At 44.7% G+C, this 25,443-nt stretch overlaps 1 protein-coding gene across 2 annotated transcripts in view; it reads left to right on the top strand.

The window, feature by feature from the left end:
• Positions 1–25,443, top strand: part of LOC147445505 (RNA polymerase III subunit RPC82 family protein) — a 70,467-nt gene that overhangs the window by 30,530 nt on the left and 14,494 nt on the right. For both annotated transcript variants that reach the window (XM_086525010.1, XM_086525011.1), the window contains one exon: positions 6,706–6,793. In XM_086525010.1, the coding sequence (XP_086381136.1) occupies positions 6,706–6,793 (88 nt within the window). The remainder of the gene's footprint in view (positions 1–6,705; positions 6,794–25,443) is intronic.

The following is a 25,443-nucleotide window of genomic DNA, read 5'->3' as shown; positions in this document are numbered from 1 at the left end:
ACAAAAGAAGCCATGAAGACCATTGTTTGTATACCAAATGTGATGAGGATGGCAGCCCTATCATTCTTGTGCTCTATGTGGATGATATGTTGATAGCTGCAAAGAAAAGAAGCACTGTTGATGCTCTTTAAGGGCAGCTGAAATCTGCATTTTCAATGAAAGATCTTGGGGCAGCTGAACTTATACTTGGAGTGCGTGTTACAAGGCAAAGAGACAAGCGCCTATTGTATTTGTCGCAAGAAAAGTACATTGATAAGGTGCTCGACAGATTTACATGGTTGAAGCAAAGCCTCTTGGTGTGCCATTACAGCCATATGTCAAAATCTCCAAGGATGATTGTCCCAAGTCAAAGGAAGAAGCCAATGACATGCAAAGTGTGCCTTACGCTTCAGCTTGTGGTTCACTTATGTATGCTATGGTTGCTACTAGGCTTGACATAGCCCATGCAGTGGGAGTTGTGAGCCGGTTTATGGCGAACCCAGGCAGGTTGCATTGGGATGCACTAAAGTCCATTATGAGGTACTTGAAAGGGACTAAAAACAAATGCCTTTGTTATGGTAAAGGACCATTGGAGTTGAAGGGATTTTGTGACTCTGACATGGCTGGTGATGTGGACACACGGAAATCCACAAGTGGCTATGTGTTTACTCTTGCGGGAGGTGCTGTTTCATGGTGTTCTAGATTGCAAAAGATCGTTGCATTGTCTATGACAGAGGCTGAATATATTTCAGCCACTGAGACTTCCAAAGAAGCCATTTGGTTGTCACGTCTATGTAGCGAGTTTGGTTTGCCTGACAAGGAACCTATGCTTGGTTGTGATAGCCAGAGTGCCATATGCCTGGCAAAAAATGCCATGTTTCATGCACGCACAAAGCATATTGATGTGTGGTATCACTTCATACGAGAAGTGCTTGAGGATGGCCTTATTACATTGGTTAAGGTCCATACATCACAAAATCCAGCAGATGCTCTCACTAAGTGCTTATCTAAAGCACAAGATCATCTATGCATAGAGATGGTGGGAGTCACGTAGCTTAAAGGCGCCATTTATGCCTTTAAGTGGGAGGTTGTTGGGTTAAAGGCCCAAATGGCCCCCTTTGTGTATAGTTTTAAAGGTTATTAACCTTTGGCCAAGTTTACATTGAACTTGGCCACTAACTTTAAATTGGTCCTATACATTTTAATAAAGGGAATGTGAGTTAATTTTAACTCACTCACTTATTCCCCCATCCATTGAGTAGCGCTCCGCTCCCTCTCTCTCCCTCTTTGTTCTGCTAGCGCCCTCCACTCTGTTTGCACTCGCCCCTCTCCAAGGTGCACACCTTGCACTTCTTCGCGTGCTCTTTCACTTGCACACACCGCTTCGCGCTCATCAGGATTGTCCCTCGGAATGACCAAATTTTTGAGCTAACTTGAGTTGTTTTGCAGATATGCTGTAATCGTGGACGATTACTCTCTTTCAAGAAGGGGGGATGTCACAAACTGTTGACGTGTCAAAGCCCTGAAGAATGGAGCCAACTTGCAGATCGCGGCCGAGGGGCCTAAACCCTAAGAAGAACAAGTAACAGAAGAAGAAGTCCTACCAACTTATCGGAACCCCGATCGATGGGGCCCCAATGACATCAAGGAATTAAAATAAGGCGGTTATTGAAGTGCCAAAAGTTTGTTCAGTCTGTTCTTCTCTATTGGCACGTGGTGCCCGTCTTGTGACATGGGGTGGAATTCCGCCACTCCCCGTCTCGTGTCGTGCATCTCTTTTAGTTTAGTTGTTATTTGAAGTGCTTAAAGTTGTTCAATCGGTTCTTTTCGGTTGGCAGGTGGTCCCCGTCCCCCGTGACACCTTCCTTTGTGGATAAAGGGAAAGGAAAGTAGGTATTGATGTCCACAACACCTCAGTCCATAGCTTCAAAAGGAAAAGAAAGGGAAATGGGAAAAGGCAAGGATAAGGACACATCACAGGATGCTTGGATCGTTCAGACGGTCAAGGTTCGTACTCCAGCTTCTTTCCGTAATTATGTGCCCCCCTTGAAGACTACATCTCAAATGAAGCTGCCATATAATGACAATAAATCGTTGGCGGAGGCATACGATAAGGTGGTGCTTTCGTATAAGGAAGCGGTCACACGTAAACTACCTACATCGCTGGGTGCACTTCAAGCCATGTCTGCTAGCCCTTGTCAAGATATACATACGACTGCTTCTTCAGCGAATTAGGATGTGCCGATGGGCACCAACACTTAATTCTCTTGTTCCTTTGCCCTTTGTACATACCGTATAGTATGCATGGTTCTTTGAGGTGCATTTCCTATAATGTGCGTGGGTTATGCAATCACGACAACTGGAGGCTAACTAGACACTATGTACATACATGTAAGGCAGATGTGGTAGTTCTTTAAGAGCATAATCAACATCATTTCGCGAGTCACATATCTTACTTTGCGGGATATCGGATCGCTTATGCAAGCAATGCTAATTATTTGGGAGTGCTTATGCTTATTCGTCATGAATTACGGGTGACTCTCTTTTAATGACCCAGCTGACAAGTGGATGGTGGTTCAATGTATTGTTAATGGGGAAGTCTTCGAATTTTGAGGGGTATATGCTTTCACAGCCTCTAGCGATCGAGCCAGATTATGTCGTGACATCTCCTCTTATTACTGGCATTCTGATGCGTTCCTTTGTAGAGATTTTAATAATGCTCCAAATCATGTGGATAATACCAAATCATGTGGATAATACTACTGGTCAATCGTATTTGTTGCGAGTGGTATGTCAGGCATGGGATCATATGATGCGCTCTTGTGATGCATTGGACTTGTGGCCGCTATTACACGATGGAGATGAAGGAATCACTTTTCAGCACAATGTTCGATCCTCTACAGGGCCCGCCTTGATTGCTGGTATGTTTTTCTTAGGCAGGAGTATGATGCCTTTGTGGGTGATTTGAGGATTGATTATACTTTATGCCTTTCAGATCATGCTCCCATATGTCTGACTTTACACTTTGGCCCATCTTTCAATGCCGCTTTTTTGTCGAGGAGACAGCTTTTACATGTCAATAATGCATACTTGAAGCATGAAATTTTTCGTGATATGATTATGGATGTGATTTCGTCCTTGATCTCCCAGATGCATATGAATATGGATGCTACGTGGTTCTGCTTCGTTATGCGTGTTCAATGTGTCATTAGTGATTATGGCAAGTACTATATGTCTCAGCTGCAGGGCAATGTTCAGCATGCAAGAGATGCATGTCAAACATTAATGCATATGGCTAATTCTTCCCGCTTTCGGAGGCTGGACTTAATGCACTCCTTTCAGCCCACACGATTATATGACATAATGATGACTGAAAATTGGCTAAATGGCAGACTCATGCACGTCAACATGCTTTTGTTGATAAGGGTTGTGCTTCCAAGTAGTTCTTCAAGCATTTGCATCATACTCGTCAATTGCATGATATTAAAAGAGTCAAACTTCCGTTCGGCCTTCGGGGAGTGGATGTCTTCTTTACAAGAGTTAGCAAAGGCTTTAGTTACTCATTTTGGCAAGATCTTTGAAGCCCCGCCCTGTCTTACACAAGAAGCCAAACAAGCATGCAATTTTTTTCCCATCGCATGTGGCTCTAATCCTATCCGTACAACATGCGCAAAATTTAGAGGTCCCTTTCACGGAGGCAGAGTTGCAAACAAGTTTGTTGGACCTTGGTAGATGGAAGTCGCCTGGTTGGGATGGGCTTACTGTCAAATTCTTCCTCTCCTTTTGGGATCACCTTAAGCAACCATTACTGGTTATGATGAATACGGCATGGGAAAAGCTGGATGCCCCCCCTGTCTTAGAAGGAAGGGCTGCTTAAGCTATTGCCAATGCAAGCTTTTTGTGAGCAATTTTCTCACTGGCGGCACATCACTCTTATGTCGGTGGTTTAGAAATTGATGGCCGAAATGATAGTCAATCGCATTAAAGATTACCTGCATCAAGAACTTCTCATATCGCGTTGACACATTACTAATAATCTCGCAAATGTCATCATTGGCATGGATTATGAGAAATACACTTTGTAGGATGTATTGGTTATGCAAGTTGACATTGAAAAGGCTTTTGATATGTTTTGGGATTACATTGTAGAAACAATGCAAAGGCTAGGATTTGGGCCAAATGGTCTTTCTTTTGTATGCTCATGGTACTTCTACTGGTTTGCTAGGTTGTTCTCTCACAGGCCCTTGGGCTTTGGGACGTTTGGTCAGACAAGGGTATCCACTTAGTGCTTTACTTTATGCAGTTGCTTCTCACCCCTTGTTGTTGCATCTTGAGCCTCTCGCTTCTTCTGGCTGTTTGCGTGGTTTGACATTACCTTCTAGGAAACAATTTATAGGACAAGCCTATGTTGATGATTCTCTATTCATGCCCAAGAACCATAAGGAGGATGTACAAGAGATTATGCACGCCCAACATTTATTTGGTTTGGTAGTTGGATTGCATATCAACTTTTGTAAATCCAAGTTACTGCCTTTAAAAGAATCCAATTGGCACGAGCTTCTCTGGCTAGGGGAGATTGTTCCTCCTGAGAACATAGTATGTCATCTTGGCTATCCGATTGGCTGGAATGTCTCTGCGGCACGGAAGTTAGACTGGGTACTCCAAAGATTGCAATTAAAGTTAAGCTATTGGAAATTGTAAACCTGGCCATTGCCTGTACGTCTCAGAATTGTCCAATGCATTATGATGGTGTATGTACAATTTTATTTACCGCTTTTATCCTCGCCTCAAAGGTGCCTTGGATCTCTTATGTCTGACATACTGGAGCATTTCTAGCGCACATCCACCCATAAGAAAGGGTTTCGGTTTTTATCTATGGATAAGTTATGCACACCTAAGGGATTGGCAGGGCTTAATATTTTGGATTTACAACTGCAGCCATGCTCCCGCTTGTCTTGGTGGAACAACAACAGCCCTAGATGCTTATGGTTTCGCATTTATGTGGTGGTATTGTCACTTCTTCTTTTGGTCACTGGCACTCTTCGTATTGGGATGTCATCTGTGGGCAACTTAATGGCTATATTCAGGGCTGTCCCTTTACTTCATCTCTTGTTGCTAATTGGAAGGTTGTTACCTTGCACTTTTCTTGGCATGATCGCCAATCTTCTCATGGTAACTCTCTCCAGTTGGAGAGCATTCACTGGAGTAAAGCGTTCTCTCTCACTTTGGTTTAGAGCTCTCCTCGACAAGCATATTTTCTTTCTCGGAAAGGGGTGAGACAGGTGGATCAAGTGGTGGATGACTCAGTGCAGGTTCTCTCCTTTCCCACTGCCGCTCTTTTGTATGAGCTTGGACTACATTATCGCCTTTTGTGGCAGCAAATTCAGCAGTTGCTTGCTGGTTTTCCCAGTGTCTCCATTGCTTGCGGATTGTCGGCTTTCGGATTGGAATCTTGCACACTAGGTTGGACTGCATATCAGCTGGCTCAGTTTATGCTTTGTTGCAGTCTCATGCATGGATTGTGTCTCATGGAAAATCAGCTGTGGTCACTATCTAAGTCTCAATTGTGGTGGCAAAGAACGCTGTCTTGCATTTGGAAGAATCATCTCCCTCTCAAAGAGTGCATCTTCTTATGGAGATGCATGGTAGGTGCGCTGCCTGTTGGTACTATGTTGCATGTGCGGTGCATTGGCTCCTCTCGTTGTGTCCACTGTCACGCGACTGACGAGTCAGTGATGCATTTGCTTTGGGGTTGCTGCTGCTCAAGGACTTTCATCAAGAAAGTGTTCTCTACGCTGCACCTTAGGTTTCCCTCTTCATCTTTCACAGACAGTTCTGGAATTTTAGCGTGCTCGAACACCCACAGGCTTCATTTGAGGTCTTCTTCAGTTGGGTCAGATTTTGGGTTATGTGGACCATATGGCATCAACATAACTCCCAGATGTTTCATGGCATGGAAATTGCTCCCTTTCCTTACTTCAAGTTTTTGCTTGGACAAGCATTTCACTTTGCCCTTGATGCGGGAGACATATCTCTTGCAGCTTACAGGATTTACTTTGATTGTTTCTAGTTTTCGGAGCACCATGGTGCTTTGTCTTTTGTACCTCTTATTTATAGTGGGTTTTCCTCGGTTTGAGGTTTCCCACTTGTAAATTCATTGAGGATTTACAAAAAAAAAAAGTGTGTGTGTGTGTGTTGGGCGATGTTAGCAGGTTCTTTCCCACCATCGGCATGTGACAATGTTAGTGGGGATAAGGTAATATATAGTCAATGCTATGCATGATGTAGCTTATAGTCACATTTTCTTGTTGATGACTACCATGAGTTTTCTCTAAATGTGATTTTGGGCTTTTTGTGAAATTTGAGGATGGCATGTGAGAGCCAGGTGACATCGAGGGAATTTGGAAATACTTGTTACCAGATGGGGTTTAGATCCAATAAATCTTAGGCGGCTAGTGATGAAGTTGAGATGACTTTTTAGCACTCTGATCATGCATTGAGGCCCCAAAAAGGAAGCTGACGGCTTTTATCTCGCAATATGCCTGCTCATAATTATTTTACTAAGATGGTCCAGGCCTTGTCTGTGTGAAAGTAGAAACTAGAAAACTTGGAAGAGCAAAGCTTACATAATGATCCATTGCTGCCTACTGATTTTTTCTGGTTATCTACTGAAACAGGAGAATAGCCGTATGCCTTAGTTGTTATTTTTGTTATCTCTGTCAACAGGCTGAAGCATTGACAGAGGGTCTTTTGGAGCATGGAAGGCTTTCGCTGGAGCAGTTGACCCAACGAGCGGCAGCAAGGTCTAGCAAAAGTAATTCATTTTTCCTTTAAATTTTTCTTCTCTCTGGAGATTACACCATTCTTTACATGCAAGTAGACAGACTCCAATAAAAAAGAATGCTGTGGGTTCTCGTGAGGATCCAAGCATGAACCTGTTTTCAAGATAGCGCTCAGCCAGCTAGACAACCCAAACAGTGCACATGATTAAGATATTCTGGAAAAAGAAAAGGATATCCGTTTAACCTCAAGCTGAAAGAGTCCAGACCAACTTTGAAGATGATTTTCAGAATAAAACAGAGCGGAACTACAGAACTGTGCAGGATTGTTGAACTGCTGAACCTTTGAGCTATTGCATTCTTGAATTTTCAATCAAAAATTTTGTGAAGCTTGTGAATTTATGTAACGCTTGCAATGGGCTGCTACCGTCCGCAAGCACACACGCACAAAGAAGCATGAAAATGTGCCTTCCCATATGGCCCTTTGCCACATTCTACTCAGATTAAGTAGAGCGTGATAATATGTTTGTATCACCTCAATGGGGCTGAGTCTGTAACAAATTGCTGACGTGTCAAAGCCTAAAGAATGGAGCCAACTTACAGATGCCGGCCGAGGGGCCTAAACCCTAAGAAGAACAAGTAATAGAAGAAGTGTCACAAAGTGATGACGTGGTTGCCCGAGAGCAGAAACCCTAACCCTAATTTCTGCCAAAAACCCTAACTGCTGAAACCCTAATTTTGGAAACCCTAACCCTAAAACCTGCAAACCCTAAATCTGCTGCCAAAAACCCTAAAACTGCAGAAACCCTAACCCTAACCCTAAGTGCAAATTTCCGTGTTTTGCGTTGGCTGATGACGTGCAGGCTGTAAGGATTTCCGTGATTTACGCTGGCAGCTTTGGCTTTGCTTTTGGACCAGATGCTTTTAAGTTTGAAGGCTTTTCACTGTAATTGCTTTTTAGGCCAAGGGCCTTTAAATATGAGGTTAGGGCTCATTCTCTGGCATGCTTCTTGGAGAAGGTGCAGAGTCTGGAGTACCGGCTTGTACTTTGATGATGCAATATAAAGAAATATTGAAAGGGGCGCCAAGGTTTGGGGCCAATATTCTCTGGGGTGGAATTCCGCCACTCCGTGTCGCGTGTGCTCTCTCTCTTTCAGTTTCAAATGTTATTGAAGTGCTAAAAGCCTGTTCAGTCTGTTCTTTTCTATTGGCACGTGGTGCCCGTCTTGTGACAGTGGTATCAGAGCATCAGTCGTGTGCTTTTCTGAAAGCATATCGGTCCTACAAAAGAGCAGACAGATTTTATTCGAGGTATCTTCGCCCTCCAACCCGGACTTATTAGCCACTCCCATTTTTACTTCATCGCGCATCGGACGCGCTCCCGTCTTCACCCCTCATGTCTTACAGGGCATAAGCCAATTAAGATCACTTGCAAGAGAAGGATCCAGATTTGTTTCAAGTCATTGTTTTTCTCAGAAGCAGTGCCATGCAGATGTTGATGTCTACAGCTACCAAGCAACATACTCCAAGTACTTGGCAAGCTTTCAAGAAAAAAAATAAAAATAAAAAAAATTTGCCCGAAGTTATGTGTTTCTGACATCTTCCTTCGGAGTGCAACTTCTGGCAGAGTGGGGTATCCTGAAATGCTTGCCATGAAAACCCTAGCAGATTATAACTTGAAATTTCTCGACATCTCTCAGTAGATGACTCTTTACGAGCAGATGACCTTGGAGGTCCAGTGCGATTGATATCTTGGGACTATCATTGCCGTCAAACAAACATTGTTTGTCCAAGAGCTGATGGACCATGCTGTGCTCGGCTACGACCTTACGGAATGAACCTAACCATAATTTTTGGTGCAGGTTCCAGGATGGAAAGTCAATCGACTTTTCGAGATCGACTCATGTCGAGATTGCTTTTTAAGTTTGAAATCTGTTTGAGAACTTATTTGGTGATTCTGTTTGGAATTTGTTTAAAATGGATGCTATCTGTTTTTAACCTGTTTTGGTACCGATTTGAATTGTTTGACTCTGGTTTGATACTGGTTTCAATGATTGGTGATTTTACTCCCGGGTGGAGTAGTGAGAAATTATGTTTGAGAATGCTTGTTCATACTCATGGCCTGGACCCTCTTGGTTATTTGTGGGGGGAGTATTGAATGATTGAAAAGTGTCGTTTTTACTCATGGCCCGGACCCTTGTGGTTGGTTATTTACGGGGGGAGTATTGTTGTTGTTACTCATGGCCCGGACCTGTGTGGTTATTTACGGGGGGAGTATTAAGAAGTCTGAGTAGTGGTTACTCTCAGCACCTCCAAACGACGCAGGCTATGGTCTGTGGGGCGTTTGGTTGTAAAAGGCCTCTATATCTCATGGCCCGGACCATTTTAGGTTATTTGCGGGAGGAGTGATGAGGGAGTCGTTGAACAACTCATGGCCTGGACATGGATGGTTATTTGCGGGGGGAGTGTTCATCGGCGGCTTTATGTTTCTATGTCTTGTAACATGCATATGTAAGCATTTGTGTTGCATTGTGATGTGCCAACTACTGAATATTCCTAATTGGATGAGATTGCATGGGTATGTAATTTTAGTGCATCCAGACACCCGTGGAAGATCAGTATGGTCTGGGTGTGATGGCTAATTTTACTACGTCGGAATATCAAGAGTTCCGATCTGGACGAAAGGAGAAGCTAACCCCTCGATCAAAACAGCCGAAAGGAGAAGCTAACTCCTTGATCAAAAGAGCAGAGAGGAGAAGCTAACTCCTAATAAAAGAGCAAACTGATTGTCCCTCGGAAATTTTTGAGCTAACTTGAGTTGTTTTGCAGATATGGTGTAATCGCGGACGATTACTCTCTTTCAAGAAGGGGAGATGTAACAAATTGCTTACATGTCAAAGCCTAAAGAACAAAGCCAACTTACAGATGCCGGTCGAGGGGCCTAAACCCTAAGAAGAACAAGTAACAGAAGAAGTGTCACAAAGTGATGACGTGGTTGCCTGAGAACAGAAACCCTAACCCTAATTTTTGCCAAAAACCCTAATTGTTGAAACCCTAATTTTGGAAACCCTAACCCTAAAACCTGCAAACCCTAATTTTGGAAACCCTAACCTTAAAACCTACAAACCCTAATTCTGCCATAGCAGCTAAAATACGCGTATTTTTTTTAAAATACGTGATGTCCCATATTGAAACGTACAATACGTCTCATAACGTTTTCTATCGTTGTTTTGCTCACATACGTCTTTTTCTAATTGATCAATTGCGTTTTAGAGCTTCAGGGTGCTTGTTTAAGTATGCTATGGCTAAATATTGAAGAGTCATTGAGGAGGTCCATGAAGCGCTTCATTTGTTCTTATTAAAGTATCATATCTAAAAAAGTTGACGTTTTTATTTTTTATACTCGTCTAGTACGCGTATTGTACATCGCGTATTAAACGTCTCGTCCCGTACTGTAGCTGCTATGAATTTTGCTGCCAGAAACCCTAAAACTGTAGAAACCCTAACCCTAAGGGCAGATTTCCGTGTTTGGCGTTGGTTGATGACGTGCAGGCTATACGGATTTCCATGATTTACGCTGGCAGTTTTTGGCTTTGCTTTTGGACCAGATGCTTTTAATTTTGAAGGCTTTTCACTGTAATTGCTTTTTAGGCCAAGGGCCTTTAAATATGAGGTTAGGGCTCATTCTCTGGCATGCTTCTTGGAGAAGGTGCAGAGTCTGGAGTACCGGCTTGTACTTTGATAATAGTGAAAGGGGTGCCAAGGTTTGGGGCCAATACTGTCTGGGGTGGAATTCCGCCACTCCGTGTCACGTGTGCTCTCTCTCTTTGAGTTTCAAATGTTATTGAAGTGCTAAAAGTCTATTCAGTCTGTTCTTTTCTATTGGCACGTGGTGCCCGTGTTGTGACAGTCACATCACTAGAAACTGAGGAAAAAAATATGAGGTGGCAGGTGAACAGACTGTGCACTTCATAGCTAGCACTGAAGATTCACATATCCCAAAATATAGCCTTATGTAAGTATGAGATGACTAAAAAGAAGGTGACCATGGACCCACCAAAGAAGGATCAGTAGAAGGACATCTGGACATTGAAAAGCAAGACTTATGGAGGAAAGTACGGCGTTGTATTTTGAGGCATGATGATTAAGGTGATGTGGTCGCTTTTGGTGAGGAAGGGCAGCCGATCGACATAGCCTCACCGCAAGCAGGAGGGAATGCTGCATGCACACCGGCTTTATGTGCCATGTTGACAAGTTGCCACTATTGCAAAGCCACGGTACGTCTAGGAAAGCCTAGGGGATCTTACTCTGAGCTTGTTTGCCGACTTTTATGCTGGATGGACCCTCAGATTAGAAATTGACCTTTCATAATTGGCTTTGCATACTTATTTTACGAGGTGTAGTTGGGTTCGATACACGTTTGTGGGCATCCTGTGGTGTCGACATGCAGCTAATGGGATGTAGATTTTAGATAGGGCAGCGGCATCCTAGGTGGAGGAAGTGACCTCCATGGAAGTCCATTTATGTGAGTTTTGGCTTCTGCCAGCAGCCACATGAGCTCATATAGTCCACCAGATTAGTCATGCAAGAGTTGCTCTTGGACAGCCACCGTGGTGGGCATAGATTCGGAGTAGACCATCTCAGAGGTACATCATCTATTGGGTACCATCTCTTGTATGCAATAGAGAAGTAATTGCGATTCTAGCAACAGAGTGGGGAGCCCTTTAGATGGTTGGTTGGGGTTCCATTGTAGTGGTGGTCATTGTAGTGGGGTTCCATTGTAGTGGTTGTCTCCTTCCCTCTTCTCTCTCAAGCTCACATTAATGCGCATGCCAGACAATGTCTCCAATAGTTCTAACATTCTCAATTTGCTCGAGCTTTTGGTGCTCCTTACTCTGAAATGGTATAACTGTGGTTGTAGCACCTCTTTTGCTCATCCCTTCACTCGCGTTTTTAATCCTCTACTTCAATGATCCCTCTCCATCACTAATGGTGGTTTAATGTATTTGTGAGGCATTTCCCTATCAGAGTGGCAGTGAAAGGAGAATTGGATGACGAACAGGGTGCAAGTGCGGTGACGACTCTCTCCAAGTGTTGACAGCCACTTGGACTAAAACTTGCCGGATCAGCAACAAAGGGATAGACAGCCCTCTACTTGCGACTAGATGGCACTTGGTCGGCAGTCATTGGTGATGATCTGACTTGTTAGAGATGTATTTTGGAGCCTAAGTCTTTGAGGCACTCTTTCTGGGTTTGTCCATATGCGTAGCTAGTGTGGATGGTAGCTTGTTGTTTGTTGATTAGAGTGGGCATCCATAATGGGTTTGTGACGTGGGTGGTAGTTGCATGGCTTTTGCAAGTTTTGGGGCCAGACACCTTTCTTCTGGGCTTGCCGATAGATCCGGTCTTCCTGCCTACTCCCTTAGGATATAGACCAGGCAATTTACCGATGATACTAGATGCAGGTTATGAGTTGGATTTCTGCCACCAAGACACAGTTTTCACCACGATATGCAGCATCACGCTTTGGACCATGTGGAAAGCTCATTGTGCCCACATCCTGGGCTCTCAGTCCTCCCCTACGTCCACAGTTTTGAGAGCCATTTGGAGAGTGTTGTTGCATACTCTTTGCAGTCAGTGGGATTCTTCAGCCGACTCCTTCAGCGCAGCGGAGCAGCATCGATGCGTCTTTCTTCACAGATGGGCGATATTATTAGTTTTTGACCTTTTTCCATGTTTTAAAGAACTCTAAAAATCTCTTCAACCATTGAGAATTTGGCAATGCTTCAAAAATCAAAGTAGAACCTCTCGACGAGCCCTTCGCATTGATGCAAACGGAATTTGATCTTGAAAATTTAAGGTTTGCAGAGCAGGAAATTAGGGTTTTGACCACTTTAGGGATTTCGTAGGTATAGCTTTCGGGATGTTAAGAGTTTCTAAGCAGAAACCCTATTTTTGTAACACGCTCTCTCTCCCAAGTGTGGTAGATTGGTCATGCCATTTCCCTCTCGAATAACAGGTCTTGAGTTCAACTCTCCTTGTTGGATAGATCTTTAATGTCTCTTGGGATAGTTTCCAACGATGTTAAAACTCTCTTCTTCTCCTTCTCCTTCTTCTTCTTCTCTCTCTCTCTCTCTCTCTCTCTCTCTCTCTTTGTGACCATGGGAGAGGTCGATGAGATCCGTCAGCTACCGATGAGAGATTTCATCTGAACCCACAACACCCCCCCCCCCAATTTCCTTTATTCTTAGTGTTTTAGTGTTAGTGTTAGTTCTTTGTAACTTTGTAATTTCCGTACTCAAACATGGTATCAGATTCACCAATTGTAACTTTTTGGTCTCATAGGTCATTTTGGCCTTTTGAAGACGTTAATATTACATTTCATTTCATTTTATTTCTCTCTCTCTAAAACATGGTATCAGATTCACTATTGGTCTCATAAGTCATTTTGGCCTTTTGAAGACGTTAATATTTCATTTCATTTCTCTCTCTCTCTCTCTCTCTCTCTCTCTCTCTCTCTCTCTCTCTCAGTGGAGGAGTGCACCACTTTACTGATTGAGACACTGCATGGTGCAGCGTCAGAGGCATACCCACACACTCAGCCGGGTCGGAGGCGACATTCTGGGAGCATGCCCCATAATAGTTGGTATGATAGGAGTGCAGAGAGATGAGAGCCCAACTTCAGAGGGATCTTCTTTTAGGAGTCATCACTTACAGACAATCTCGGATTGCTTCCCGGAGCCTTGTGCGATGGAAGAAACGAGCTTACTTGGCCCAGATCTAGCGAGACTTGTATCAGCTGTTCTTGAGTAGAGACTCAGGAGAGGCATGGCGATTCTTTCATGAGCACTTCCCTCCCCCAGTGATAACTTCTCCTGAGGTGTGGGGCCAGTATGCCTCATCGTTATATACGGTTCCTGGATAGTACCCCCTTCGATCCTACATAGCAATGCCCACCTACTAGCACCTTCTTTACCACTGAGATGGTAAAGAGAGCCATTGACAGGATGAGGACCAACAGGGCATATGATCATAATGGTCTAGTAGCAGAGCACTTTATACATGCTAGAGATATGCTGGTAGAGGTTCTTGCAGTGTTGTTCAATCGTGCCATGTGTGAGGGGTTACCTGAGACTTGGAGATTGTCTATTGTTGTGCCTATCTTCAAAGCAGGTGATCCTACAGAGCTTGGGAATTACCGCACTATTATGGTTGGACACACATTGGCATGGTTGTATGCATCCATTCTTGAGCAGCAGTTGAGTAATTGGCTAGAGGGTGAGGGTGTACGAGCAAAGGGCCAGGCCGGTTTCAGGAGGGGTTTCTCCACTCTTGATCATATTTTGACACTCAGAGCCATCATTGAGAAGGGCATATCACATGGGAGACAGATTTATTGTAGCTTTGTGGATTTTCGCAAATCATCTGACATAGTACCAAGAGCTCGATTGATGCGCAGACTGCAAGAGATGGGGGTGCCCATAGTGATGATTTGGGGGATTATGGTTCTTTACAGATCAGTGATGGGACATGTACGCACTCCGGAGGGGATATCTGATTTAGTTCACTCCACCATTGGGGTGAAAGAGGGTTGCCCATTGTCTCCTACTCTATTTGGTATATATGTTGATGAGGTGTCTGATTACATTGACAGAGAGGGTGATAGAGGTGCCCAGCTGGCAGGGACGTGGATCCCATTGTTATATGTTGATGATATTGTGTTGATCTCTGACTCACCAAAGGGTATGCAATGACAACTGGATGCATTACACAGTTTTGCAGAGGATAGTGGATTGTCTGTAAACCTTGGTAAAACCAAGGTTATGGTGTTTAATACCACATCACAGTGGATTAGGAGATCAGCACTGACTTTCACATATGGTCAGGAGATTGTAGAGTATACAGATGCATACACTTACCTTGGGGTTGTCTTCACTGGGCCGAGATTTTCATAGGGGAGAGCAGCAGAGACTAGAGTGACTAGAGCTTTTGCGGCCTTGGGAGGCTTGGAGAGGATGTGTTTGCAGGTTCAGTTCCAGGAACCTCGGACAAAGTTATGGCTCTTTGATACTTTAGTAGCCTCAGCTATGTTATATGGGGTGCAGATATGGGGACCTTCTATAGGCCAGGATGGTTGGAGACGTATGGAGAGGCCCTTGGTATCTATGATCTCTCGACTGATCAGAGCCAAGGCCTCCGTACCCCACGCTATCATTCGAGCAGAGCTAGCTGACCCTCCTATGGAGATTGAGGCGCTTACCAGATCAGTCCCCTTTGTGCACAGCTTGTGGGATACTACTAGAGACAGATATGCTAGACTGGCCCTTGAGTCTTCCAGACAATTAGCTCTTGAGGGGGACACTTCATGTTGGTACGTGCACAAATGACATCATGGTTTCATACGCATGGCTTCACCATGGACAGGCTGCCCCCTTTCCAATACTCTCTTCAGGCACCCTCGATGTCTCTTACACGGGTGGAGATTACTAGACTCATTCGTCAAGACCTGATCTAGCCGGATACCAAGAGGACATGGATAGAGCCGCCACAGGAGCTGGGCACGTGTAGTAGGCTACAATGTCACTTTCACAGGACACACAATTAGTATAGGTCTGGTTCACACTGGACAGACTCTCTGGGCTAGGCAGTGACACGTGGCAAGGATACGGACGGTGGTCTAGTGGACATCGTGGCCAGGTCACCACCACCACTCAGTTTGGAGATAGACTTAGATGGCTAACATTTATGAGCCGTTGGTGGCTCTTTATCTTGGGACATATGAGTAGTAGCTGTTGGGTCATCATGATCATCTTCTTCATATTTGGTCCAGCGTCATCGTCTAGAGTAGTGAGTCTATACACAGCACGTCTGCACCATCTCTGCACATCTGAGCCTCAACACCCCCATTGTATCCGTGAGTTCTGGGTTGAAGCTGAGTGTGTTGCCATGCCAGAGTCTATACTGGTTCCTTTGAGATAGTCGAGTCTTTATGTTCTGGTCTGCTGCTGTGTCTCTGTGTTGATTTGCTGTTATCTGTTGTTTCCTGTGTTTTCATTCTGTTTTGAGTGAGATGTCATGCACATTGCACTGAGAAGCACCCATTGTAGAGAGCACGACACACTATCCACGCTACAGGTGCTCTCATTTTGGCACGCCCGGTGGGACCTCATGTCAACAGCGTGTGACTACTATCTATCCTTTTTGTTGATTTCTTTCTTATTATTTATTTACTTTCACTTTTTGGAAACACCCCTTGGGAAATCTAATTGCCCTGCATTGCATAGCTAGTGTGGAACTGTCCAGAGGGAGTCCAGGCTTGAGGGCAAGAGAGCACTAAGGTTGGACAAGGACTATGGTTAGCCAAAGTGGAATCCTTTGCTACAGAGGCTACATTTCAATTTTTGATGTGGCTGCAGTGTACAAAGAGGGTCAAATGACCTAGAAAGATACAATGGCAGCATCTCCTAAAATTTAGGGAACTGCTATTTTGGGACCTGAAAATGTGTTTGCATCATAACCTCCGGAATGACAAGGAGAACATTTTCTTACTCTGCCGTGAAAGCAACTGGGCGACCGGTTGGGAGATTTTTAGGCGGCAACCCCGAAACGGGAAAATGCTTGTAAATGTGCCAAGTGGCACATTCTGGTGCACTTTCCTCATGCAAGAGAAGGTGGCGCTGAATTTGAAGGAAAAAGAGGCTCATTTGCAGATTTTGTCACAGGTTAAGAGCTATGGAGTGCTTCCTTTCCCTCTTATGTACAGTGCGGTGCCAAGAGTGATGCCCTGCACGCTACGCACTGCCCTCTCTCTCCCCTTTGGTAGTATGTTATGCCCCTCTAGTGGGCTTTTCAATTGACCAATGTACAGTTGTGTGGGTTTATGCGCGATTACCGAGGCAAGAGCCTCTTGCACAGGTATTGGATTAGCTAGCGGCTAATCCCCCACAGGTACAGGTGAATTCGGAGAGGTTTCACGCCATAAATCTCGTCCGATTCAAAGGGCAAGTAGCCCTACAGGTGCGGGAGCTCGAGGACTTGCTATGGATGCGACCGGCACACGAAACGGAGCCCGAAACAGCAAATTACAGCCTGCTGTGTATTTGCAGGTTTAGGGTTTTGGCCCTAAGCGGTCCCTAATACCCCCAGGAGGTTCGGGGATGCGAGGGGACCGCTGTACAGGTGATCTGGCGCATTTTCGGGGCTGAAAACAGAGAATTCAGCGTGCTGCAGATTCTCGCCATGTTTTGCAAAGTGCCCGTATGCGTCGGGAAAGTCATTCAAAGCGTGGGAATACTGACTGTGAAGGGTCCTAGTACAATTATGTTGCCGAAATCGGGCTGGAACAGTTGAAATTCAGCCAAGCTTGTGCGGGGCAGCTTGTAGGGAACCACAACGTTTATTCCCTCTTTTAAACAATAAAGAAATACCGAAAGGGGCTCCTAAGTTAGGGGCCAATCTGGTGTCGGTCTACTCATACAGGTGCAATCTAGCAGCTTGTATCCCTCTCCCCTTTGTTGTGTCTTGAAAGTACAGGTAAAGTGGGCGACAAATTAAATGGGTGAAAGCAAATAAGGTTTAAGTCTAAAGTCTACCGCCCTTTTTGAAAGTACAGGCCGGTTTCATGGTTCCATCGCCGGGATTAAATCACTTTTTCCCATAGAAGTGAGCCTTGGTCAGTTTGGGCTTGAAGACACAGGGGATCATAGACCAAACACAGGAAATTGCAATTATGGCTGACAAACGAGATGATGTGACTGAAGAGGTTTCCTCTTCGCAGGGTCAACAGACACATGAAGTGGGTGAGTCTTCAAGACCACCACAGACGGATGATGATATATTCAGGACCTAGTTGGCTACTGCTGTGGCTATGTTTACACAAGTAATGCAGAACCCGAGGTTTTTAGCTTTTCTGCAACCTCCTCTTCCGTCTCAGCAAGTTGGGTCACTGGATCATATTCAAAAGCATGTTAAGGCTCGAACACAGGTGATTCATACTGCACAGTCAATGGAAACACCTGTACACTTGACGGAGAACATGCAGTCTCCACAACCTGTGCCTAAGGTGCAAGAATAGGTGGCTGAGATGCCAGTCTTTCAAGCTGTACCAGTTAAGCCAGCCACTTTTCAGCAGCCTATAGCTGGTTCTAATGGGCAGGGAAGCAACCTACAGGCTATGCAACAAGTCTTCCCACCACCTTCAGTACACCCTGGCTATTTTGGAGGTGGATCGGTATTCCAGAGCATGGCTGGTCATGCACTTGGAAATCAGTTTTACACGCCAGGAACAGTGTTCGGGGGTGCTCAAACGATGATGCCTAACCCCATGTATGGTGTCACGGGCATGCTACCAGGGTTTCAAAGCACTCAGGGCCAATTTGGGATGCCATCGGTAAATTTTGGTATGGCTGGAATTACAAATCAGCAGCCAAATATGGCATTTCCAGGTCAACTTCATTGCGGTCAGGGAACACAAATGAACCCTAACAGTGTTCCCATGTTTCAGTCACTTCCATATGACAACTTAACGCCGTTGGAGAGGCCAACTCCGTACAAAGAAGGTGGCAAAGGTGTGACATTCACGACCTTTACAGGGTTTGATGACAGGAAGAAGGCTCTCTCATTCCTCCAGCAGTTTGACAAGGCCTATGCAGAGGGAAACTTTACAGAGGCTTCAAAGGTCCGCAAGGCAGCCACTTTCTTGACAGGGAATGCGGGACAATGGTGGACAACTTTATTGCTTCAAGGGCAAGCTCCGTCCACATGGATTTACTTCAAGTAGATTTTTGCAGCAGCATGGTTATGTGATGACTTTGAAGCAGATGTCATGACAGAATGGCACCAGCTTAATGCTGCCACTTGCAAGAATCTGGATGATTACAATCGGAAGTTTTGGAAAGCTCTCCAAAGGATTGAGAAAGTACTGTACGAAGACCAAAGTCACTACTTTGACGCAGCTCATCTAGGTAGCAAACACTGGCAATGGTTTTCTCAAGGGAGAAGATTGTGAATTCAATACAGGCGTCAAGGAAGGATCTCAGCCAAGAAAAATTCAGCGAAGAAGCACGTTCCCAATGAGGTTCCTAAAGGGACTCAGGAGCCAACCAATGTAGGGAAAGGCAAAGCTACGGCTGATTCAGAAAAGGGACCAGTGAAGAAATGGAAAAGACGTTTTCCTCGCAAGTCGGAAGAGCAAAAGGTCCTGAGGTCAGAAAACAAATGCTTCATCTGTGAGCATCCTGGCCACATTGCTTACAATTGTAGGACAAGAAAGGAAAGAAGGAGGACAAGAAAGGAAAGAAGCCCATGGATGGTCTAGTGCCAGATATGGTGGGCGACAAGCCAAATTCAGATGCAAGTGAGCTTTGCAGAGCATGGGGAAAGGTCAGGGATCAAAGGATGCTTATCTTCTTTGATCCAGGTGCCAAAGTCAACTTCATTTCCTCAGAATTGGCTTCCAAGTTGGGAATCAGACCTGAAGAGATGGGGTATACAGCAGAGGCAAGTTTGGCATGTCCTGGCCATACAGAGGCTGTGACACCCATCATTGGAAAGTTGCGCCTACATATCCAGTCCTATGTAGATGTTGAAGAATTTTACATCATGCCACTGGACGGACGTGATGTGTTGCTAGGTATTCCTTGGTTGTTTCGTGTACAGGGAATCATGGATGCCTACAACAAAAAGATCACTGTACAGAGCAGGGGAAAGACTCACATTCTGGATGTAAAGCTTAAAGGGGAGTCTATTCCCACTGTATCAGCTTCTGCTATTACTTCTGTAATGAAAAAGCATCTTTCTGCGTACTTGGTTTTTGCACGTGAAGTGTCAGATTGTGATGAATCAAATTTATCTGTGCTAGATAAAGAAAGGTCAATGTTTTTACAACAGTATAGTGACTGTTTTTCCGATTCATTACCGTCTCAATTACCGCCAGAGAGACCCGAGGACCATGCGATAGATTTGGTGCCAGGCAGTAGCCCACCAAATAAGCCTCCATACAGGGTTAGTGCGGCTCAGCAGAAAGAGATAATGGGCCAAGTACAGGAGCTGTTAGAAAAGGGGCTGATTCAGCCCAGTTTCATCCCTATTTTGTTCTCCAGTGTTGTTGGTGCAGAAAAAGGATGGCTCATGGTGTATGTGCATCAACTACCGTGAATTGAACAAGAATACCATCAAGAATAGGTTCCCTATACCTAGAATTGATGATATTCTGGACAAATTAGAAGGAGCAGCTATGTTTAGTAGGATAGATCTAAAGAGTGGGTACCATCATATCCGCATTAGATCAGAGGATGTGCACAAGACTGCTTTTAGAACAACGTTTTGCCTTTACGAATTTTTAGTGATGCCCTTTGGTCTCACAAATGCTCCTGCTACGTTCAATAGGATGATGGACAGAATTTTCCGTCCACACCAGCAGTTTGTTGGTACATTCTTTGATGACATGATAGTCTACTCAAAGAATGAAGAGGAGCATAGGCATCACTTGGCCATTGTGTTCAAAGAGCTACGCAGTCATAGGTTGCTCATCAATGCAAAGAAAAGTGAATTCTTTCTGGAAGAGATTCACTTTCTGGGACACATTGTTTCGAAGGATGGTGTCAGAATGGATCCTGCAAAAGTTGAAGCGATCAAGTTATGGCCAGATTTGAAGACGGTGCACGATGTCCGAAGTTTCTTGGGACTATGCTCCTATTACAGAAGGTTTATCCGAAATTTCGTTGAGATTGCTTCACCTTTACATGCTCTTCAAAAGAAGGCAGTCACCTTTAGATGGACACAAAAAGAGATTTCAGCTTTTAATCTCTCAAAGGAAAAGATGACTTCAGATCCAGTCATTGTGTTGCAAGATCTTAGGAAGTCATTTGTGGTCCAGTGTGACGCCTGTGGTAGTAGCATTGGTGCAGTGCTAATGCAAGATGGTAGGGTAGTAGCCTATGAGAGCAGAATTTTGCAAGGGCCAGAGATGACCATGAAGGTCTATGAGAAAGAGTTATTGGCTGTGATTCATGCGCTCTTAAGTTGGAAACACTACCTGCTAGGTGCAAACTTTGTTGTCCAAACGGACCATCAAACCTTGCGATACTTCTTGACACAGACAAAGTTATCTGAGAAGCATATGCGAAGGGCAAATATCTTGTCCATGTTCCATTTTCAGATTGTGCATGTGGAAGGCAAGAAGAACGTTGTGGCTGATGCCTTGTCAAGGAAGCCACAAATTTCAGCTGTGTCAATTCCTTATCATCATGAACTTGATGATATGAGAGAACAATATGCAAATGATGAAGATTTTGCAAGGGTCTTCGAGCAGCTAATGGATGGACAACATCATGAACACTATCTTCTCAAAGATGGGTTCATGATGATGCATGGCAGATTGTGTGTCACAAAGCCTTTGCGACGCAAAGTTATGGAAGAGAGTCATGTCTCACCGTATGCAGGGCATCGCGGTATCGATGCTACAGTTAAAGCGGTTGAGACATTCTTCTACTGGCCTACATTGAGAAGAGATGTGGATGCCTTTGTGCGAGAATGCCTAATTTGCCAGAAGGTCAAGTTTGACAGGCAAAAGGCACCAGGGTTATTGCAACCACTACCTATTCCAGATAAACCATGGGAAAGTATTGCTATGGATTTTATCTTTGATCTTCCGAGAACGCAGACAGGAAACGATGGTATTTGGACCATTATTTGCAGATTCAGCAAACAGGCTCATTTTATTCTTGTCAGGAAGAAGATAAAACCAGATCAGATGGCACGCTTGTTTATGAGCAATATTTTCAAGTATCATGGCATGCCACAATCGATTGTTAGCGACCGTGATCCACGCATGACAAGTTTGTTCTGGAGAGGCTTGTTTGAGAATATGGGCACCATGCTCAAATTCTCTTTGTCATTTCTTCCTCAAACAGATGGGCAGTCAGAAGAGGCAAATTCTACTGTTCTAGATCTGCTGAAGTGCTATGTGTCAGAGCATAAAGAAAAGTGGGAGCAATATTTGCCATTGGAGTATGCATACAATAATACAGTGCATTCATCAACTAGCAAGGCACCTTTTGAGATAGTTGAAGGTGGCAAGAAAGTTCCTCCCATACTGCATACAAAGGACAAGATATTTGAAGCAGATAAGTATGTTCAGGACATGGATGAAATGTACAAGAAGGTCAAAGTGGCCTTAGAAAAGACTTAGGCAAAGCAAAAGAAAGCAGTTGATCGTCACCGTCGTGAAGTGGTATATTCACTTGGTGATTGGGTGCTTTTACGCTTTGAAAAGGCAAGGTTAAAGAAGATGAAGGGCAAGGAAAGACTGTTTCCAAAGCTAAGCATGCGTTACTATGGGCCTTTTCAAGTGTGCGACATAATCAGTGATGTTGCATATAGGCTGAAATTGCCTGACAGTTGGAAGATTCACAATGCGTTTCATGTGAGTCTTCTCAGACCCTATGTGGGTGATGTGCCAGAGGATATGCCAGCTGAAGATCAACCGGAAGTCGAGGAACTTGACGAGATCTTGGTCCCGGAACAGATTTTGGCACATAAAGAAAGAAAAGTGAAAGGCAAGGTTGCTAGGCGTTACTTGGTAAAGTTCATAAACTATCCACCAATAGATGCTAAGTGGATGGAAGAAGGTGAACTTGCAGAGTCACCAACTGTGTTATCACTTTACCTTGAAGCCTTCGATTTGCAACCTACCTTGACCCCTTGAGTTTCAAAGCTACTTGGATTGTCAGTGTGACAATGGCTTCTGAAACAAGTGATGTACATGGTATTTAAAGTGACCTTAAATCAAGTACATGTTACATGAATGTTAGAGCTGTACAGATTGTCAGTTTGGCAATTGCTCTTATGGAATGTCCAAAAGTTTGGTTAGTGCTATAGAAGTGAGTATTTCTTGTCAGTTTGTCAAGGAAACAGTAATTGCTTCTATTAAAGGGTACATGTGTAACTGCATTCTTAAACTGTCGGTTTGGGTATGCTCGAAAGTGTTACTGGGCCCAACGTGTACTATAAGACAGTGGCAAAATGTGTAGCTACCATTTTGTCATTGGAAAGTTAGTGACTCAAAGCAATGGCAGAGTGCGAAGCTACCACTATGTCATTGGGACAAGGTTCAGATGCAGGCAATACATGTGTCGACGAGGTGTTGAGTACACCAGGGTTGACAATTAGCATGTATGTGTCGTACATGTGTCGACAGGTGTTGAATACATCAGTGTTGACTGTGAGCATGTACGACATAGATGCAAACGAGGACGTTTGAGATTTCAAGAGGGGGGTATGTCACCAGCGTGTGACTACTATCTATCCTTTTTGTTGATTTCTTTCTTATTATTTATTTACTTTCACTTTTTGGAAACACCCCTCGGGAAATCTAACTGCCCTGCATTGCATAGCTAGTGTGGAACTGTCCAGAGGGAGTCCAGGCTTGAGGGCAAGAGAGCACTAAGGTTGGACAAGGACTATGGTTAGCCAAAGTGGGGTCATTGACTAGCCAAAGTGGAATCCTTTGCTACAGAGGCTACATTTCAGTTTTTGATGTGGCTGCAGTGTACAAAGAGGGTTAGATGACCTAGAAAGATACAATGGCAGCATCTCCTAAAATTTAGAGAACTGCTATTTTGGGACCTGAAAATGTGTTTGCGTCATTACCTCCGGAATGACAAGGAGAACATTTTCTTACTCTGCCGTGAAGGCAATTGGGCAACCGGTTGGGAGATTTTTAGGCGGCAACCCCGAAACGGGAAAATGCTTGTAAATGCGCCAAGTGGCACATTCTGGTGCACTTTCCTCATGCAAGAGAAGGTGGCACTGAATTTGAAGGAAAAAGAGGCTCATTTGCAGATTTTGTCACAGGTTAAGAGCTATGGAGTGCTTCCTTTCCCTCCTATGTACAGTGCGGTGCCAGGAGTGTTGCCCTGCACGCTACGCATTGCCCTCTCTCTCCCCTATGGCAGTATGTTATGCCCCTCTAGTGCGCTTTTCAATTGACCAATGTACAATTGTGTGGGTTTATGCGCGATTGCCGAGGCAAGAGCCTCTTGCACATGTATTGGATTAGCTAGCGGCTAATCCCCCGCAGGTACAGGTGAATTCGGAGAGGTTTCACACTAGAAATCTCGTTTGATTCAAAGGGCAAGTAGCCCTACAGGTGCGGGAGCTCGAGGACTTGCTACGGATGCGACCGGCACGCGAAACGGTGCCCGAAACAGTAAATTACAGCCTGTTGTGTATTTCTGCAGGTTTAGGGTTTTGGCCCTAAACAGTCCCTAATACCCCCGGGAGGTTCGGGGATGCGAGGGGACCGCTGTACAGGTGATCTGGCGCATTTTCGGGGCTGAAAACAGAGAATTCAGCGTGCTGCAGATTCTCGCCAGGTTCTGCAAAGTGCCCGTATGCGTCGGGAAAGTCATTCAATGCGTGGGAATACTGACTGTGAAGGGTCCTAGTACAGTTATGCTGTCGAAATTGGGCTGGAACAGTTGAAATTCAGCCAAGCTTGTGCGGGGTAGCTTGTAGGGAACCACAGCGTTTATTCCCTCTTTTAAACAATAAAGAAATACCGAAAGGGGCGCCTAAGTTAGGGGCCAATTTGGTGTCGGTCTACTCATACAGGTGCAATCTAGCAGCCTGTATCTCTCTCCCCTTTGTTGTGTCTTGAAAGTACAGGTAAAGTGGGCGACAAATTAAATGGGTGAAAGCAAATAAGGTTTAAGTCTAAAGTCTACCGCCCTTTTTGAAAGTACAGGCCGGTTTCACCTGAACTGAAGTCTCACTCTTTGTTGAGGTACAAATCGAGGAGCTAGTTGGTTTACCTAGCCTTGCCTACCTCGCCTGCCCAATGCAGCCTGCTGGTCTGGTCTAGTTTCACCCAACACAGCTTAGTCTAGCTGACCTAGTCTCTGGCCCTGCTGGTCTGGTCGTCTCTCGCCTTGGTCCAACCAAGCTCTCGTCTGGTCTAGTCCTTCCTCGTCCCTGGTCCAACCAAGTGGTCTAGTCACTCGCCCTGGTCTAGTAGAGTCTAGACCGATGTTCAGCCAGTTAAAGGTCTTCTTTCCCAAAGATTCATTGGGTTTGTGGTTACTGCATGACACATACAAGGCGGTCATTGGAGCGTCAAAGCGCACTACTGAGTCCTCTGAAGTACTGCCGCAGAAGGCATCAACCCCTGTTACCTAGTAGAAGTCCACCAACCCCATCACCCATACCTCCACATACGGCATCATCCATTCCGCCATCCGGTTCTACATCTTCCAGGTCACCTTCCCCAGTAAAGCCCTCTCCCATTTTGTTACACACGTTAGAGCAACAGGCTCCTGAGCAAGAGGCCATGGAGGAGTTGACTAGTGTTTTGGCCAAGGTAAACATCAAGTTTCCTACTTTCAAGGGACTCTCCTCATAAGATGCAGACGACCATGCAAGGAGGTTTGTATCTCTCTGTAGAGGTCATGGTCTTAATAGAGAAGATGCTTATTTGGTGCTGTTTCTATCAACCTTGGATGGTTTAGCAGACAAGTGGTACAGTAAGTTTGCAAAGAATCACTTTCCAACTTGGGCAGCTTTAAGACAATAGTTCTGTGCAGCATTTAGGCCAGGTGACTTCCTAGAAAAGGTTTTGGATGAGTTGGCCAACATGGTGCTCCAGCCAGAGGAGACTTTTACAGAACTCATGACTAAAACCAAGTCT

This window comes from Adiantum capillus-veneris, chromosome 12, assembly GCF_014529385.1.
Source record: "Adiantum capillus-veneris isolate H3 chromosome 12, ASM1452938v2, whole genome shotgun sequence".
Classification (NCBI taxonomy): Eukaryota; Viridiplantae; Streptophyta; class Polypodiopsida; order Polypodiales; family Pteridaceae; genus Adiantum; species Adiantum capillus-veneris.
Note: the sequence above shows the minus strand (reverse complement) of the source record. Positions and strands in the feature narration are given on the sequence as shown.